The 20,335-nt window shown below is 37.9% G+C and overlaps 1 protein-coding gene across 1 annotated transcript; it reads left to right on the forward strand.

The window, feature by feature from the left end:
* The first annotated feature begins 177 nt into the window (after positions 1-177).
* On the forward strand, positions 178-19,708 carry myo1eb (myosin IEb). The gene is made up of 27 exons (XM_053634655.1): positions 178-646; positions 4,415-4,552; positions 4,902-4,991; positions 5,500-5,594; positions 5,773-5,860; positions 6,144-6,233; positions 6,641-6,772; positions 7,286-7,420; positions 7,526-7,658; positions 11,278-11,474; positions 11,976-12,056; positions 12,164-12,250; positions 12,339-12,425; positions 12,523-12,690; positions 13,567-13,652; positions 14,092-14,173; positions 14,670-14,875; positions 14,970-15,114; positions 16,052-16,166; positions 16,272-16,441; positions 16,549-16,694; positions 17,518-17,664; positions 17,903-18,060; positions 18,213-18,281; positions 18,653-18,848; positions 19,069-19,244; positions 19,351-19,708. The coding sequence occupies exons 1-27, from the start codon at positions 644-646 to the stop codon at positions 19,425-19,427; spliced, it is 3,297 nt and encodes a 1,098-aa protein (XP_053490630.1). The 5' UTR covers positions 178-643; the 3' UTR covers positions 19,428-19,708.
* Positions 19,709-20,335: the final 627 nt, after the last annotated feature.

Below are 20,335 nucleotides of genomic sequence, written 5' to 3' on the forward strand. Positions count from 1 at the left end.
CCTATAAGTGTAAGGAACTGTAGATCTACCAGCATGAAGTTTATACAGTGTGTTGTGATTTATCTTGCACCAAGGAACATATTTGGCAATCTTGTACTATACATACATTCATATATATATTATAGGTTAAAGCGTGCCACCCGTTGAGTGCTCCTCTCCCAGATGTGCCACTATTTATACTGTTGAACCTGATCAAATGTTCAATCTTGTCTCGTTTGGGCAACTAAACGTCCCGCAGTGTCTCAGTGCTCCACTTGGGGGCGCCATTTTACATTCCCTTCGATACTCCAGCACTTCTACCCACAATGCAGTGGTTTCTTTACCTGTCGGCACTTGTCTCAGTTAACTATCCGTGTCTGGTTTTTTTTTCTTTCTTCTCCCTCTCTCCCTCCCCTTTCTTCGTCAGGATAGTTACTAATGCATTTAAATCACTGGACACACACAACTGATGCGTTTTATAATTAACTTGTCCTGCAGATTGAAAAATAATACATTACATGGGATGGATTTGCATTTCTGTCTGTAGCAGAAACCCGAGTTTCACCTGAAACCTCCTGGCTCCTTAACCACCCGCCTTCATTTTTACATAGAAGTAAGGAGTCTTGGGCAAGAGTGCTGGAACAGGAAGTGTTTTTATTTCAGCATGGTAAGTCGTTTGTCTGTTGTATGCAAATGTTCCGCTTGTGGTTGAAAGTACTCCGTGTGTAACACTTTATAACAGCTGATTATGGGGAATTCAATATTTATGATTGATTTGTGGTTGAAATTTCTTAGTGACACGAAAGTTGTTGAGGTATATTGTATTAGTTTGTGAGAAAAGCCTACACTGTGCTGATTAGCCTACACTGTGTGCCCAAACGTATTCAATCTGTTTCAATCATAGTCTTAGAGGAGAAAAAACAAAACAATTGAGTTACCTGGCCAGGTGTCCGTGTGTATCTAAGAATCGGCGCATGTTGGGCGCGGCTTTACTGCTAGGTTTTCTTTAACATTTTGCCTGGATAGCCTAGCTGTCTAAGGAATTGTTCATTTTAGTCATAAATAGCTTCTTTTCTTGTGTATGTGTTTACACTACAAAAACAAACAAGGGGACAAGCCCAAAATGGCACAATATTAAGCTTAAATGGTCTTAACAAATCATCAGGGAATTAGCAAGAATTAAACAAATAGATAAAGTAACTTAGTATGGTGTAGCTTTTCCCTTTGATTACTGTAACCCTCTACTGCATGAATTATTACTTTTACATTAAAAACATTTTTTTAAAATGGATTTTTATTACTTGAATTATTTCAAGTAAAAAAATATATTTTAAAAAGGTGTTTTTTTTAAGAGGAGTAAGTTGGTAAATTGTTGCCATAGTGGCAACAATGTTTAATGGTGGAAAGTATAATCATATAGTATATACTGTCAAATAGTATAGCATAATAGCCAAATGCATGAGATGGCACTTTTTATGTCAACGTTAAATCCCCCTTTTTTCCCAATTACATAGGGGCATAGTAGTTCTGTGTTGGTGCCTGTCAAAAAATTGGAGATAAATTAATTGTTGCAATATGGCAACACCATGCAGTTAAGGGTTAAATGTTTTACTTGATTTTAATTTTCTACACCCGGACATGTTGGTTTGAATTTTACATACAAAATTTGAATCCTTCTCATGATTTTACCTTTTCATACTGCTTTAAATCTGACTGCAAATCCATCCTAAGTCTTTTCTTCCTTTATCTAGCAGCTGTTTGGTTAAACTACAGGGCTGTTCTACAGTAGAAAGCCTGCGGCATTGCTACAAGATGTTTTGCTTAAAGTCAGTTTAAAGGCCTAGCTGGAAGTGCAACAGATTTAATCGTAGATATTATCATAAACCAGCTTTACAGAAATTCAGATGTACTGTACACTCAGAAAAGATCATACTAAACTGTATCTTTCCTTTTTGCTGCAGTGCTTCTCTCAAGTGTAAATCTTTTGTACCTTTAATATTGAATGTGTTTCGCCTAGAAAATGTGGATACGGTGTACCTTTTTAAAATGTTTAAAGGTTCCTACATGGATGGTAATAAGTTTTCAGAATAAAGCTTTGAAGGTAAACTCCATGCACATTTCACAAGGAAAAGATACAGACTAATGGTACAAAAGATGTACACTCATGGTTACTACCCTAGCAACAATTAAAAGTACAATTTAATACTACTTTTTTCTGAGAGTGTAGGTTCCTAATAAGCAAGACAGAGGTGACAGTAGTAAGGGGAAAAACTCTGAGACAACATGAGGAAGAAACCTTACTAAAAAGAGAACCCATCCTCTTCTAGGTTACACTGCATTGTGAGATTATAGATCATTACTCTTCTGTAATAATATATTTTAACATCAAAGAGTTCTAACCATGTTGAAAAGATGGACAGAATAAGTGTTATAGTGTTCATGATTACAAGAGCAGTTCTTCCCGGAGAGATTACCCACTGATGAAACTGTATCCACATGAGGGCATCTACAGAGTATGAGTAGAGGATGAATCAGGCAGAATGTCACTTATTGTCCACCCCCCCCCCCCCCCACATTTTTATTGGTTTGTCCTCCAGTCAAGTTTTTTATGGTCCCTCAAAGGGAAATTCACTTTAGGGTCAGGTGAAACATAACATAATATAACATAATATACTAAACAAAAACCATTTAGCCACTGTAAGAATGGATATGTGAAGCTGTAATTCGAAGTTGAGTTTTGGATGATAGTTTGGATGGCTGAGTAGAGATGTTGCCGTTGAGTTGACATGATGAGTAACTGTGTTTTGGTGGAGTTTGGTCAACATCAGCAGTCTTGCTTGCCACCTCCACAAAGTTGTTACATCAGATTCTGACATTTTAATAATGTAAAGTAATAAGTAAAGCAACCATAAAATAATGTAATGTAATAAATAAAGCAACCATATTAACACAATGAATTTGAATTAAACTGTTTTACCAAGGATTTCACCCAGTACTCAGTATGAGATGTTCTTCGCTGCAGAATTCAGGATCTAATAGACAGATAGATGTGTTTTAAAGGTCACGTTTAGGTGGATAAAGGAAATGGAATGCAACTTTGGTTGTGTGGCTGCCCCACCTTTATGTAAATAATAACATAAATGGAATACTATTCATCCATCATTGTTGGACTCATGAAAGGAATATATGACTTATTCGATCTGCAATTTAGACTCAATACAGTCTCATTTTAGGCTGTTACTAATATCTGCGTACAGATTTGTTTCACACTGAAGTTTAGCTTAATCTGTCCATCACACACAGAAAGCACCTAACTGACACCACTGCCCTACACCGTATTTTCAGAGATACAGAACTTCCACACTTCTCGCATAACACAAAATATAAACATCCTCAGGCCTTTTATATAGGAGACAACCCATTCAGGTGTTTGGGGTCCAGCCAGTACTATTATCTTAAAATTGAGGGTCAACACAGTGTTTTATTGTAATTATTGTTACAGCCTCCTTCAACATGCTGTCTGTAAAGTTGGCTGTGGTTAGCTGCTCAGAAACTGGTTGTTATCCCTAGTCCTGCTGTACATTTCAATGAGGTGTGTTTGTCAACTGTGGATAATTTGGGTTGATGTAAACAAGTGTGTAATGCTTTCCAACAATATCTCACAATTCTGTTCAACAGCACAAAAACAGAATCAAAATCTAAATCAAGGATGCGTTATATGTATTAAATGTCTTGGTCTGAGTTCATTTGTGTGGTACTCAGCAGTACTCAGTACTCAGTGGTACTCGTGTTTCCAGACATTTTATGCCCCCACTCAAAGTTACGTTCATTAATGAGTATACTCATACACTTATTTACCAGCTCAACCACTAGTCCATTCAAGCCAGTGCTGTCAATAGCAAATGTTTTGGCTAAGGCCTTTTGCAAAATAGACATCAGTGTATCAGTGAGTATATTTGAAGTGTTAACATTTACAACCCCGATTCCAAAAAAGTTGGGAAGCAGTGTAAAATATAAATAAAAACAGAATGTATTGATTTGCAAATCTCATGAACCCATATGTTATTCACAATAGAACATATAAAACATATCAAATGAGTAAACACGTCTCAAAAACGTTGGGACGGGGGCAACAATAGGTTGTTTCTTTTTAGTAACACTTACTTTTCCAGCCTTTTGTTGCCTCGTCCCAACTTTTTGAGACGTGTTGCAGCCATCAAATTCAAAATTACCTTTTTTTTTTTTTTTTCTTAAAATGGTACATTTACTCAGTTTAAACATTTGATATGTTTTCTATGTTCTTTTGTGAGTAACATATGGGTTTATTAGATTTGCAAATCATTGCATTCTGATTTTATTTACATTTTACCCAGCATCCCAACTTTTTTGGAATTGGGATTGTATTTATGACAGTGAATCATCTTTTTTTTTCCAGGGGAGTAAGGAGCGATATCACTGGCAAACCCAAAATGTGAAGGTCAGCGGAGTGGACGACATGGTCCTCCTTGCCAAAATCAGCGAAGAGGCCATCACAGAAAACCTCAAGAAAAGATACATGGATGACTTCATCTTTGTATCCTTGTGGCTAGATGCACAGGGTTTTTTTTCTCCATGTGTAGAGCTTCATGGCATGATTTCAGTAGCTGTTATGGCTATGCAAAAAAATTGCTCGTTGGTGTGTGTGTGTTGGTGTGGGTGTGGGGTGGTGCCCTATGATGTACGTCCAATCTAGTGTGTATTCTCACCTCGTGTTGATAAATCACCTATGATAGAGTGGCTAATGAGTGGAGATGAATGAACAAATTAATCAATGAACAAATAGGCCTGGTGATACAAAACCTAAAACCTCAATAATAACTAAATGATTATATTTTAATAATTATAATTTATCAGGTACAATGTCCTTGATCCCTAGTCTCCAGACATACATTGGCCCTGTGCTGATCTCTGTAAATCCTTTTAAGCAGTTGCCATATTTTACGGACCGTGAAGTGGAGCTGTATCAGGGAGCTGTGAGTAGAATTCGCTTTTCTTTTTTCGTTGCAAATGATTTACAAAGATTAGTGTTGTTGTATGTGGACCTGTACTTTCAGCATCAGAAGGTTAAGGAATGAGGAGGATGAAGTGCCAGGATGCCGCTCAGTGAAAATAACAGGAGAATACAGGGCAGGACTGAGTTGGAAAGGCAGAGTGGTGGGGTTGCGTGTCAGCACTTGCCATACTGTGCTTAGTGAAGTTAAAATATGAATGTGTGTGGGACTAAATCTGAGCTATGAATGTGGCTGGAGAGATGCATTAACAGTTCTCTCTGTGTGTAGTTCCAAACATTTTCCTTCTAAGAACGTATAAGTATGTATAATACAGTGTGCATTTCAGTGACACCTTCAAGTTTTTTGTGTTACTGTTCCTAAATTAGATACATCACCAAAGTTGGTATTTAGTGATCTATATCTATTTGATATTAATATTAATTCAATAATGCTTTTAAATCTGATGTCCGTTTGGATGTTTCCATCCTAGGCACAGTATGAGAATCCGCCACATATTTACGCTTTGGCTGATAACATGTATCGCAACATGATGATTGATGGGGAGAACCAGTGTGTCATCATCAGGTCAGGGTCATTTTTACTCCAGGGGTTCTTAACCTTCCCCGCTTTTGATGGGTTTAATGATTATCTTATAACCTGGATCAGTTGTTTGGAGTAGAGAAGAACTTTTCTAATGTACTTCTGTCTGAATTATTGGATTATCATATGTTATGTACTGTATGTGTATATATAACGGTTGTAGTGGAGAGAGTGGAGCAGGAAAGACAGTCGCAGCCAAGTACATCATGAGCTACGTCTCCAAAGTGTCAGGAGGTGGACCTAAAGTTCAAGTAAGGAATCATTCATAGTCAACAAATACCCACGTACACAGTGAGCTGGAAAGCATTTAAAAAATCTGAATACAATAATTACTAGATAGAATGGTTCAATGTGTAGCCATTTTTTCTGATCACAGAATTGAGTTAATTGTACTCTTTTAGTTGCTCAGTGATTTTTATATATATTATTACCTTGAGCTTGCATTGTCATGATATTGTGAAATAATGTGTCCTATATCCCCTCTCTCTCTCTCTCTCTCTCTCTCTCTCTCTCTCTCTCTCTCTCTGTGTTCAGCATGTGAAAGATATCATCCTTCAGTCTAACCCTCTACTGGAAGCTTTTGGGAATGCCAAGACAGTGCGCAATAACAACTCCAGTCGCTTTGTGAGTCAAGCTACTACATAATTCCAACCTCTATAATCTCTCATTACCAGATTGTATACTTGGTATGATTCAGTAGGTAGATTTATTTAGGAAGCCTCCACCTTTACTTCCAGACACATTGCATTTGCAGCACTATCATAGGGCTTTGGTATGCATTCCAGTTCAGAAACCTTTAGGCTAGTGTTAACAGCACACTATCTCTCACCAAGTCAAGACTTGTTCGTGGTTGTTTTTTTCTTTTTTCTTTTCCTGCTTTTTAAGTTTGTGAATTGTCAAGAGCGTGTTATTTGGGGTTGTGTGAGTACAGGGCTGTATGATGATGTACTGTACCAGTGAGTGTGCATATTCATTTTCAGACTTCAGGCTATTTCTTTGACATTAGTTTAATCCACTACGTGTTCCCTCAGGGAAAATACTTTGAGATCCAATTTAGCCGAGGGGGAGAGCCTGATGGAGGAAAAATCTCGAACTTCCTGTTGGAGAAGTCCAGGGTGGTGTCTCAAAACCATGCGGAAAGAAATTTCCATATTTACTACCAGGTAAAGATTTGAACTCTTCAGCACATTTCCAAATAAAAACGGTTTGTGTAGTGCACAGTAATGTAGTATCGATATGAAAGGTCATGTTAGAAAATTGTATAAAAGGATGACCGCATCAGATATTTATGTACATAATAATTTGAAGGCAACTTAATATAAAATTTTGATATGCTTAAGGCAGGGGTTCTCAAACCTTTTTCTCAGACAGGGACCCCATTAACTGTAAGAGAAGATTCTTCGACCCCCTCCAAAGATAATCCAAATATTTAAGTATTTAGCTCATTATTTTAATGTGTACAATAATATTATAGTTATTTATTGCAGCCATATGTTTTTTTTTTATCCCTGAAATAAAAAGAGAACTCTGTAACTAAATGTAAAAATCACAGGCCCTCTGTCTATTCTTCACGGATGCCTGGGGGTCCCTGGACCCCACTTAGAGAACCACTGGATTAAAGGATGTAAATAGAACCTTTATCAGTTAATTTCCTATTGTGTCACTGGATTCTACAGCTTTTGGCAGGGGCTACCAAAGAGCAGAGGGAAAATTTGGGCATTACTGCTCCTGATTACTACTTCTATATGAACCAGTCTGGTACCTACACTGTGGAGGACATCAATGACAAGAAGGAGTTCTCCGACACCATGGTGTGTTTGAAGCCTTTGGGGAATATTTTTACTAGTTAATTATTATTGATTCTGCAGATCTAATGTTCAGACCACACTAATATTAGTAATGCGTGCCATTTTTAGGAGGCCATGTCTGTTATAGGTCTGTCTCTGGATGAACAAGATGCTGTGCTGCAGATTGTGGCAGGGATTCTTCATCTGGGCAACATCACTTTCAGAGAGGAGGGCAACTATGCTGTGGTGGAGAGTGAAGATTGTAAGTATCACAGGGAAGGGTTTCCGCTAAGAAATTTTGTTGCCTGCCAGTGTGTCCCAGAATGACAATGTTTACAGGACAAACTGGGGAAAAAAAGTCAGGTCATTTCATATCAGTATTTATGTTACACTGTAACATTTTAGACTATGAATAGTATATGAGATTATGGTGGTGGGGGCGTGGTTGAGCGTCAGCTGTTAGCCCGTGTTTTCTTGTGTGTGTCTGTTTGTGCTTTCAGAGCGAGAGATTGAGCGCCAACCAGTATGAAAATTCTTCCATGTATGAAAAATGGAAATAATCTGTATATTGTGAAATATATTTTCAATAGGGACTGATGGTTCAAATCCTGGGATTCAGGGATTTCCTCCGGGTACTCCAGTTCCCTCCCCCAGTCCAAAGACATGTGTTGTAGGCTGATTGGTATCTCTAACTTCTCCATAGTCTGTGAATGTGTGTGTGATTGTGCCCTGTGATGGATTGGCATCTTGTTCAGGGTGTCCCCTGCTTTGTGCCCTGACTTCCCTGGGATAGGCTCCCGCAACCTTGTGTAGGATATTTTTAATATTGTATCATTATATATATATATATGTGTGTGTGTGTGTGTGTGTGTGTGTGTGTGTGTGTATATATATATATATATATATATATAATATGTGTGTGTGTGTGTATCAGTGAGGGGGAAAAAAGTATTTGATCCCCTGCTGATTTTGTACGTTTGCCCACTGACAAAGAAATGATCAGTCTATAATTTTAATGGTAGATTTATTTGAACAGTGAGAGACAGAATAACAACAAAAAAAATCCAGAAAAACGCATGTCAAAAGTGTTGATTTGCATTTTAATAAATTGATAAATTTGATAAGTTGATTTGCATTTTAATGAGGGAAATATGTATTTGACCCCTCTGCAAAACATGACTTAGTACTTGGTGGCAAAACCCTTGTTGGTAATCACAGAGGTCAGACGTTTCTTGTAGTTGGCCACCAGGTTTGCACACATCTCAGGAGGGATTTTGTCCCACTCCTCTTTGCAGATCTTCTCCAAGTCATTAAGGTTTCGAGGCTGACGTTTGGCAACTTGAACCTTCAGCTCCCTCCACAGATTTTCTGTGGGATTAAGGTCTGGAGACTGGCTAGGCCACTCCCAGGACCTTAATGTGCTTCTTCTTGAGCCACTCCTTTGTTGCCTTGGCCGTGTGTTTTGGGTCATTGTCATGCTGGAATACCCATCCACGACCCATTTTCAATGCCCTGGCTGAGGGAAGGAGGTTCTCACCCAAGATTTGACGGTACATGGCCCCATCCATCGTCCCTTTGATGCGGTGAAGTTGTCCTGTCCCCTTAGCAGAAAAACACCCCCAAAGCATAATGTTTCCACCTCCATGTTTGACGGTGGGGATGGTGTTCTTGGGGTCATAGGCAGCATTCCTCCTCCTCCAAACACGGCGAGTTGAGTTGAGGCCAAAGAGCTCCATTTTGGTCTCATCTGACCACAACACTTTCACCCAGTTGTCCTCTGAATCATTCAGATGTTCATTGGCAAACTTCAGACGGGCATGTATATGTGCTTTCTTGAGCAGGGGGACCTTGCAGGCGCTGCAGGATTTCAGTCCTTCACGGCGTAGTGTGTTACCAAATGTTTTCTTGGTGACTATAGTCCCAGCTGCCTTGAGATCATTGACAAGATCCTCCCGTGTAGTTCTGGGCTGATTCCTCACTGTTCTCATGATCATTGCAACTCCACGAGGTGAGATCTTGCATGGAGCCCCAGGCCGAGGGAGATTGACAGTTCTTTTGTGTTTCTTCCATTTGCGAATAATCGCACCAACTGTTGTCACCTTCTCACCAAGCTGCTTGGCAATGGTCTTGTAGCCCATTCCAGATTTGTGTAGGTCTACAATCTTGTCCCTGACATCCTTGGAGAGCTCTTTGGTCTTGGCCATGGTGGAGAGTTTGGAATCTGATTGATTGATTGCTTCTGTGGACAGGTGTCTTTTATACAGGTAACGAGCTGAGATTAGGAGCACTCCCTTTAAGAGTGTGCTCCTAATCTCAGCTCGTTACCTGTATAAAAGACACCTGGGAGCCAGAAATCTTTCTGATTGAGAGGGGGTCAAATACTTATTTCCCTCATTAAAATGCAAATCAATTTATAACATTTTTGACATGTGTTTTTCTGGATTTTCTTGTTGTTATTCTGTCTCTCACTGTTCAAATAAATCTACCATTAAAATTATAGACCGATCATTTCTTTGTCAGTGGGCAAACATACAAAATCAGCAGGGGATCAAATACTTTTTTCCCCTCACTGTGTAATATATATAAAATCAACTTTAATAATCCAGAATATTGTATAGGTTATTCTATTGTCTCATATTTTCTTTTCATGTGTTTAAAACACTGTGTAGCTGTGGCTTTGTTTCATAAGCTACTTCAGGAGGTCTGAGATGCACTTTAGTGTTCTACACGTTATAAAATTACAAATACATCCATCTCTTCAAGTGATATTTGACAGGCAAAATCCTTCCTGATACATTGTCAATAAGTACTTGTTCTATGACTGCTGAAGTTGGTGCCTTTTAAGAAAATTAAAAATGCCATGTAAAATAGCTGAAAACAAGAAACATCTGATGCAGATGTGCATATTAATGCATTTGAGGGGGCAGAATTGGACACACCTTTAACTAAAACTGTTATTACCTAACCCTTATCCTAATAAAATCTTATGAAGATACAGTCCATACACAAGATGCCAAATACACAAGAACCAAATACAGATATGACACGTTGGTGAAGGCAGAAGTCAGTAAATCGCCCCACAGAAATATTGAATATTTGACTTGCTAGAGGAAACTTGAATTGTGTGTTTGAAACACTGTGTAGCTCTGGCTTTGTTTATACAATGAACTGTTGATGGGTGTAGATGTGTGGAGCCTCGGAAATTTCTTCACATAATGAGATTCTGACATTTTCTGTTATATAAAGTTGTTAAAAATGACGTGATTTCCTGAACTTAAGTGTGTTTCACTTTTGCATAATAAGTTATAACATTTTAAAGTATCGTTCCTGCCAAAAGGGAGAAAATAGCATTCAATTCTGGCGTTAATGAAAGACAGCACCATTTCATTCAGACTTTATGTGCGCTAATTTGTATTAAATATAATAGAAAAATTATAAATATAACTATGAAAACTGTCTAATTTCATTACCCCCCCCCCCCCCCATTTTTTTTTGGTCTTTTAAGGTAAGTTGTTAAAAGTGTGAAACTCATTTGCCAGAAGTTATCTGATGGGTTTTTCCAGATTCCAGAACAACATACAAATACTATGTGTAGGAAAGGCTGTTGCATGAGAGCAACAACTGATCTAAAACTTGATTTGTTCTTTTTCTATTGTGCAAAAAACCTATGCATACAGGGAATTTCAACAGACTCCATTTATTCTTAGCTTTACCGAGTGTAAATCATCTCACATCATGCATTACGTGTGAGTCTATAGACTAAACCTTATTTCCTTGTTTAATAGGACTGCCTCCTCTTGTATGCTGTGCTGTCATTTTAAGGATGTATCACATCCTCATGTTTTGCTTTTTTCCTTCCATCTTCCATCACTCCTGTGCAGTTCTTGCTTTCCCAGCGTATCTTTTGGGAATAGCTCAGGATGGCTTGAAGAAGAAACTGACAAGTCGGATCATGGACAGTAAATGGGGGGGCAAGACTGAGAGCATTTCTGTCACTCTGAACACAGAGCAGGCCAGCTTTTCACGTGACGCTTTGTCAAAAGCGCTCTACTCCCGACTTTTTGACTACCTCGTTGATGTAAGTCTCCATAATATAAAATAAACATTTTTTAGTTTACACATTTTGGATTCATCACAATTCAGAAATCAAATCAGTAGCAGTGGTGGCTCAATAGTTAAGGCTCTGGGTTAATGACCAGAAGGTCAGGGGTTCAAGCCCCAGCACTGCCAAGCTGCCACTGTTGGGCCCTTGACCAGGGTCCTTAACCCTCTCTGCTCCAGGGGCTCTGTATCATGGCTGACCCTGCGCTCTGACCCTAACTTCCTAGCAAGCTTGGATATGCGAAAAAAAGAATTTCACTGTGCTGTGATGTATACATGACAAATAAATGCTTCTTCCAAAAGTATTGGTTAAGATTAAAATTCTAACAGTTGTTATACCATTTATGTTTTGTAATTTTATATATTTTACATAATACAACCTCCATGAATTATTTACTAAATATAAAGGAGTTGTATGTTAAGTGTTCGTATAAAACATTTCTGCATAATTTATTGTTCATTTCTGTTCTGTCCAAAGTCAATAAACAAAGCCATGCAAAAAGATCACGAGGAATTCAACATTGGAGTTTTGGACATTTATGGCTTTGAAATCTTCCAGGTAAGAAGATATGATCACTTAGTACAGAGGAAAGTGTTTTAATGGAACAATGAAAATGCAGTTAAACCAGCTTATTTCTGTGTTGGTCTTATTTGGGTCACGTACAGCAAAATGGATTCGAGCAGTTCTGCATAAACTTTGTGAACGAGAAGCTTCAGCAGATTTTTATTGAGCTCACTCTGAAAGCTGAGCAGGTCAGCAGCACAGTTTTTATATCCTAAAAAGATTTACGTTAAGACCTTAGGATGGGATTATTAGCGTTTCTCACTTTGCTCTTTACAGGAAGAGTATGTACAGGAAGGAATCAAATGGACACCAATCGAGTACTTCAACAACAAAATCGTATGTGACTTAATAGAATCCAAAGTGGTGAGTTTATATTACTATATTTTGAAACCGATTGACTGTCATAGAATTGGTATTTAATCGCATATCAGGAGATAATATTAACCTGTGATATTTCCAGAACCCTGTGGGGATCATGAGTATTTTGGATGATGTGTGTGCTACCATGCATGCCAAGGGTGAGGGTGCAGACCAAACTCTGATTCAGAAGCTGCAGATGCAGATCAGCACTCACGAGCACTTCAACAGCTGGAACAAGGGCTTTATAGTGCATCATTATGCAGGCAAGGTAAGAAGCTCCTAATGCAACATTTATCATGTCCCAGTAACTGACCCTTTGGATATTTTATGGTCAGATAATAAATAAAAGGGTCATTTGCTGTAGGTGTAGACCTTTTTTGAATAAACCTTCATGTAAAATGAAACAGAAGTGAGTTTTTGTGCACTACAGACTTTGCTCTAATATTCTCCCAAATATATGGAGAACACCACCCATAGAAGGATTGTTTATCTACTTGATTTACTGTCTTCCGCTGGTGTAAATGCATTGTCCTTAATTTTCAGAAATCAATACAGGTTGTGTAACCTACAATCCAGAATAACATTTTATATCATTTTAAATTTTTTACATTCTTATTTCTACCTCCACTTTTCTCCTTAGAAGGATAGTTAGAAAGCTGAACAAAAGCTAATAACTGTATAAAGGTTTACTGTTTAAAGGAACGCACAATGTAAAACTAATACAGTCCTTTTCTGCTGTCTGAGAAATTCTTGTATGGTACTGAATAAGAATATTATGTACCAATGACTTTATTTTTTTGGCTCCACCACTCCGTCCATTCGCCCATGTTTCATTCGGCAACAAAAATAAAAAAGCTTTTAATAGTGTTACTATTGTTATGCCTTAATTTTGTGTTCCTATTAGTAAAGAATGATGTAATCTTTTTGATAAATATGATTTGTTAAATTTGTATTTGTTTTTCACATTTAAATTCACAATATTTTCCTCTACTCTTCTTCATTCTTACTTTGTTTTCTGCCTTACCAGTGTTTTAGTACTAGCTGAGCACTCAGGACTAAATAGTGCACTGATTTGTAAATACCAGCCCAGTGGAAACATCTCATAATCGACTTAAACAAGTGATGTTGCTTGTTTTTGTTGTAGGTATCATATAATGTGAGCGGCTTTTGTGAGAGGAACAGAGATGTCCTCTTCAATGACATCATCGAGCTGATGCAAAGCAGTGAATTGTAAATATGGCTTTTGCTTCATCTGGAACATTCTTAGTTTCTGCTTTGTACGGTCTGTTTTTTTTAGCATTTTCTAACAGGTTGTTTAGGAAAGTGTTTAAATGGTGTTCCAAGTGTATCTGCAATTCTATAAATATCACAGGTCTAGAAATACTTTTAAACATTGCAGAATGCAACTTTAACATATCTGTGAGAATACATTTTTCTACTAATATGTTCCTGGTGGTGCTTAATATTCTTTCATATTGGGTAAATACCACATATGAGAGAATAATATGCACACTTGCCCTTTTTGGACTCCAAAGTAATTTATACATATCTTTTTTTTTTTTTTTTTTTTTTTTTTTTTTTTTTTTTTTTTTTTTTTTTTTTTTTTTTTTTTTTAGTCTTTTTAGTAGTATAACTAATCATCACTGCAAAAATTTCTTTTTGAAAATAGTACCTTTATCCGAGACCTTTTCCCAGAAAATCTTGAGGCTGAGAAAAAGGGTCGACCCACCACTGCAGGCACTAAGATCAAGGTATGACGCTAATCAAAAGAGACAAAAATGTGTGCTTTTGAAACATCCATTGCCAGAGGTGTAACCTGGCCTGGGCATTCATGGCTGTAGACCCGAAGATTTTTCTTCAGCCCCATTTAATTCTTCACTTTTGTCACTACATAACCGAATGTCAGTAAATGAAGACGGCGGTGTTGTAATTTTGTATCTTCAATGAACAGTGTTAAGACCAATCAGACAAGGTTTACAGGAAAATATGTGGAAATACTCGTGTCTTATCTGCCAAACGCTAGCTCACAGTCAGTTATTGTGAGGGGGAAATGGATATGTGTTTTTAAAACCAGTAAAGGGGTTGAAACTGAAACACTAACATCCACTCCTTGCTAAGCAAATAGCCCTCACATGCAAGAACAAAATGCAAGGAAACAGTTATTTAGAAGTCTATTACGAATCTGCACAAAGCCCCGGATGATTAACAGTCCAGCTAACGCCCTGCCCGTTGCTCTTGCCCCTGTAGAAACAGGCCAATAACCTGGTGCAGACACTGATGAAGTGCACTCCTCATTACATTCGTTGCATTAAACCCAATGAGACCAAGAAATCACGGGACTGGGAGGAGAGCCGGGTGAAGCACCAAGTGGAGTATCTGGGTCTGCGGGAAAACATCCGTGTACGGAGAGCTGGCTACGCCTTCCGTCGCATCTTCAAGAAGTTCTTACAGAGGTGAGCCTCACCAAGATTCGCCCTAAAAACCCTAGAAACACTTAACTATGGGGCTGGCTTTGTTACTTCTAGTAACAAAGACTGTTACACACAGATACGCAATCCTGACAAAGGAGACTTGGCCACAGTGGCGTGGAGATGAAAAACAGGGTGTCCTGCACCTTCTGAGGTCAGTCAACATGGAGCCAGACCAGTACCAACTGGGCAAGAGCAAGATCTTCATTAAGGCCCCAGAATCAGTGAGAGCATTTGGAGTTTATTTTTTAAATATGCCTCAATATATCCATTTTAACAGTGTTTCATATTCAGCTGGGATTATTTTTATTTTATTTATATACTTCTGTTAGCATAAAGTCCTCTACAGTACTGTGCAAAAAATTAGGCACCCTAATTTTTTTAAACAGAAATTTTGTGTTAAATGTTTATTCTATAACCTGCATTATTGAGTCAAGAAATTTTTTTTCTCCAAGCATTACTTTTTCAACAAAAAATTAAATGTTAAGTTTTTTGTGTGACAGTAAAGAAAACAACATATTACATAATGCACCACTTTTTAGACCAAAATCATAATGAAGTTTGTCCTGGTTTATCTGCAAAAACAGAAACGGGCAGGACAGTCAGAGCCTCCAGAGGAACTGTGACAGATTCTCCAGGATGCTCAGAAAACCTTACAAGCTAATTTCCTTATAAAATTGCACAAAGTGTACCTGAGACGACTGCTGCATTTTTAAACAGCAAAGGGTTGTTACACTTTGTTTAGTTTATTACTGTTTAGTGCTTTTAATTGTGGACTTTTTCATGTACAAATGTTTAATTTCATTATTTTTGAAGGCATCTTTGCTTTATAGCATTTCTTTGCATGTGCCCAAGACTTTTGCACAGTACTGTATTTAAAAAAAAAAAAAAAAATTCTAAAAGCTTATTAAGCGGTATTTCAGTATCATGAAATGAAATTGGGGAATCTTGAGGTATTCTCAAAACTAGTTCAGTTAAGAGATTGCTTAAGCCCTCCTTTTATAATGTTTAGTTGGAATGCTGTTTAGGTCAGTTGTTGTTCCTTTCTATTTTATCGTTGGCTTAAGTCTCACGAAAACAAGCCATGACTAGAATGTCATAATGAGAGTAATGATGTCCTAAAGCTGTGTCTCACTCACAGTCAGCCACTGTCTCATGCAGCTGTTCCTTCTGGAAGAGATGAGGGAGAGAAAGTATAATGGATATGCTCGGGTCATCCAGCAAGCATGGCGTAAGCATATCGCTGTTCGCAAATATGTCCGGATGCGAGAGGAAGGTAACATCATACATTTACACTCCACACCACTCTACCTTTGATCGTTTCTTGTATCCTAAAAGATCTTAAAAGTCACGTTCTGAAAAGGGGCTCTTGTATTTTCAGCATCTGACATCCTGTTAAATAAAAAGGAGCGGCGGAAGAACAGCCTGAATCGTAACTTTGTGGGTGACTACATTGGCACAGACAGTCGCCCTGAGATCCGGCAGTTTGTGGGTCGCAGGGAGAGGATTGAATTTGCTGATGTGGTAATCAAATATGATCGCAGATTTAAGGTATAGTTACATTTCTTACACTGGAGATAGAGAAGTAACATGCTTGTTGGTTCTAGAGTCCCAAGGCATCATGGGATCTTTTCTGTATTCTCACTCAATACTCGCAGACTGTCAAGCGTGACCTGATCTTGACCTCCAAGTTCCTCTACTTGATTGGTCGGGAGAAAGTAAAGCAAGGTCCAGAGAAGGGACAGATTCAGGAGGTCCTCAAAAGGCAGATTGAGCTGGAAAAAATTCAGTCCATCTCTCTGAGGTATGTCAGATCATTTTTACAAAATGAAAAACGCATCATATCTTCACACTGTGTAAAATTAACAGTAATAATAAAATAATAGTAGGGATGCACTAATGTCCTTTTTCCATTTACAATACAGTATTCGTATAAATACATTGAGTATAGGCAGATACCAAAATATCCGATACTGACATCCTCACAGTAACCAAACTGCCTCCCTGCAAGCTTCTGATGCCAAGTAATGTGAAACATCATAGCAATGATGGTGGAGTGACTTGAAACAGTTTGTGTCATACAATCCCCTCAGATACTATTGGAACGGCAAAGACAATTCATTTGTTTTTGATGAAGACTGAAGACATTTGAAACCACTGGTGTGCTGAACAAACAGACTGCAAGGCTTATCTGTTCCTATACTATTGCTCACCTAAAAATTGAGTGTTCTGATACAAAAGGTTCATGAATACCAGGAAATAAAAGCTGAAATCCTAATCTCTCATCTCATATCCTTGTTTTGATTTCAAACCCAAATGTCTTTGGTGTATAGCACAAAGTAATGAATTGGCCTTGCTGTTCCAATAGATTTTTGCAGACTGTGCCATGACGGTCAACATTACTCGCGTTCACATCATAAAATACATTACCATCATCAGATACTTTGATAGACCTGTTCAGAAAATATGGACGATCTGATTCAGGATTTTAGGCCAGCGTTGATCCTGATATTGATACAGATTTAAACAGAGAGTATCATTGTGCTGGTTTGAAAAAAAATCACCTAAGTTTTGTCCTCTGTCTGTAGTTTCCCTAATCTTCGTTTCGTCTGCTTCTCTCCTTTCAGCACTCTGCAGGATGACTTCTTCATTGTGCATGAGGAGCGCTACGACAGTGTGCTGGAGTCTGTCTTTAAAACAGAGTTTTTAAGTCTTCTCTACAAACGTTATGAAGAAAGGACTAAGAAGAAGCTACCACTGAAGTTCAACAACCTGTAACTCTAGGCCACTTTTCATATCAGTCTCATATTATTTGATTTTATAGACTTAGGATGTGTATGAGAAATGTGACTGCAATGTTTATTGCTGTGTTCAAACATAATTCACATTTATCTCCCATTGTCAATAAAACACTGCAATCAAATAGTTTATCTAGATCAACTTAATGTAGTTGTTAAAATGGAATTTAATAGAGGTAAGAACTGAATTTGTGATATCTAATGTCCTTCCCAGACTTGAATTTAAAGTGAAAAAAGGCAGCTGGGGGCCGTTTGCATCTGCTGGCTCTCGGCAGATCCAGTTTCAGGTGGGCCAGGGAGATAACGTGGTGCTCAAACCCAGTAACAAGACACTGATTGTGAGCATTGGACCAGGCCTTCCCAAGAACTCAAGTAAGTCTTTCATCCTTTCTGTGTGTAATGTACTTGTGAGTGCTGCTGCTCACATTTTCCCCAAAAACTAAATTATATTTATATTTAAGGATTATATTTATTCAAGCAGGGTGAGTACATGAGTATAATCTCAAGGCTTTCTGTCTCTTCAGGGCCCACTCGTCGCGACAACCGGAAAAGCAGATACATGGGAAATCAGAACAAAGGGAGATATTCGCACGGTAAGAGTCTATCATTCAACACTAAAGAGGTCATAGCCATAGCTTTGATGGTGGCCTGCTATGATAGGAACGCTGAAATAGGTAATCATATGCATTATAGATAACATCATAACATAAACAGATCAACACATCTGATATGTTATATATCTGATATACACATCTTGGTATACAGCATAAACAAATTAACTGGCCTTGCTGTTCCAATAGTTTGGAGGGGACTGTATACAGTTTTCTCTTACCAAGTAATTTAATATTTGCACTGCCACGTCTGCTCTATATGTGCATTTTAAAATGTTCCTCTTTGAAACTGTAACATGATGAGTAGATACGGTAATGACATTAAATTGGGTTGTTAAATCCTGTGATTTCAGAGCCCTCAGTGGGCACTGGTCGAGGAGGGACAAACCGGAGCCGTCAGACGCACTCCAGAGCATCTCTGCTGCGCCAGCAATCCAGTGTGGATCAGCCCACCCTTCCGCGCCACCATGGTCCTCGGCCCAGCCAGAATCGGACCCTGAACAACAGTGACATGGGCTTCATGAAAGTCCCTGACCAGGGAGTGGCAGGGTGAGAGGAAATGAATTATTCACTGTTTTATTCACTGTTCTTTACTATACATTAATGCAATGATGAACACAACATGAATACAAAGATAATAACCTATTGTTTAGCATTCATATAGCTCACATAATACTTACTGTATGCTATTTTCTAGAAGCAAAGAAAGATTTTTCTGACCTCATACATGCTGTATATTTTCTTTATTCTGTTCACATATTCACTATAGTCTTCACCGACGAATGTCAAAAGAGGTCAAGCCTGTCCCTGGAGCAGGGGTGCCAAAGCCTGCACCGAAGCCCAAACCTCGCTCCCCACAGTGCCGTGCTCTGTATGCATATGATGCCCAGGACACTGATGAGCTCAGCTTCAATGCAAATGACGTTATAGACATCTTAAATGAAGGTATTAAACACCAGTACACACTGACAAAGATTGCAGACATTGCACATGTAACAGCATATATGCATTCATTTGTTCATGTGTGTGCTACTGTATTTTCTCTGTCCAGACCCCTCAGGTTGGTGGTATGGTCGTCTACGTGGAAGAGAAGGCATGTTTCCTGGCAACTATGTTGAGAAGATTTAGATCAGGACCCTAGCTGTAGAAGATTTGATTACTGATTTTTGAGTAGCCACGGATCAAACCCAAATACACAGCAATTTAGGAGATGGTATGATGTATACCTATACCTACAGTAGACCTCAGACTCTTTGTATGAATTTCAGAGACAAAATAATCCAATTAAATGGATCATTTTATCATCTTCTTGATCATGTTTTATATAGGACACTGAAGTTTATTTTAATAGCTTTTTTTTTTAACAATCACAAGAGGTATTTTACACACACACACTATATATATATATATATATATATGTATGTATGTATGTATGTATGTATGTATGTATGTATGTATGTATGTATGTATGTATGTATGTATGTATGTATGTATGTATGTATGTATGTATGTATGTATGTATGTATGTATGTATGTATGTATGTATGTATGTATGTATGTATGTATGTATGTATGTATGAGAGAGAGAAATGTGGGTTAAAACTGTGTAGAAGCCTAAAGTCAGTTCTACTGTTTTGTTTTGTTGTGGGTTTTTTTTTGGTTGTTTGTTTTTGTTTTTTAAGTCATATAGATTGTTTTAAAATCATAAACAGTTTTATGAATTTTATGTTTTCTATCTGCAAATGTGTCATCTGGATGTACACTGAAAATGAATAACAATAAAGATCAATATAACATTTTCGAAAAAGAATAAAAATGACAATAAATTAAGAGGATTTGCTTATATTTGTTATACTAATTTATAGTTATGAGCTTGGGACTACTAAATTGTCTTTTACATGGTGCAACATCCTAATAACCCTAAAGTTCAGATAGCTGTGTCCATACAGGTAATCAGCCTTACATAGATTTTCTGATCTGGCATTTTGAAAGTGATTAATGTACTAATTTACTAATGACATTTATAATATACATAT

The sequence above is a fragment of the Ictalurus furcatus genome, chromosome 1 (assembly GCF_023375685.1).
Source record: "Ictalurus furcatus strain D&B chromosome 1, Billie_1.0, whole genome shotgun sequence".
NCBI classification, from domain to species: Eukaryota; Metazoa; Chordata; class Actinopteri; order Siluriformes; family Ictaluridae; genus Ictalurus; species Ictalurus furcatus.

What these genes read in the sequence shown, in the direction of transcription:
- myo1eb (XM_053634655.1), top strand. An exon ending in ATAACAACTCCAGTCGCTTT is followed by an intron (nt 6,234 to 6,640) that starts GTGAGTCAAGCT and finishes GTGTTCCCTCAG; the next exon opens with GGAAAATACTTTGAGATCCA. An exon ending in CCACTGAAGTTCAACAACCT is followed by an intron (nt 17,665 to 17,902) that starts GTAACTCTAGGC and finishes TGTCCTTCCCAG; the next exon opens with ACTTGAATTTAAAGTGAAAA.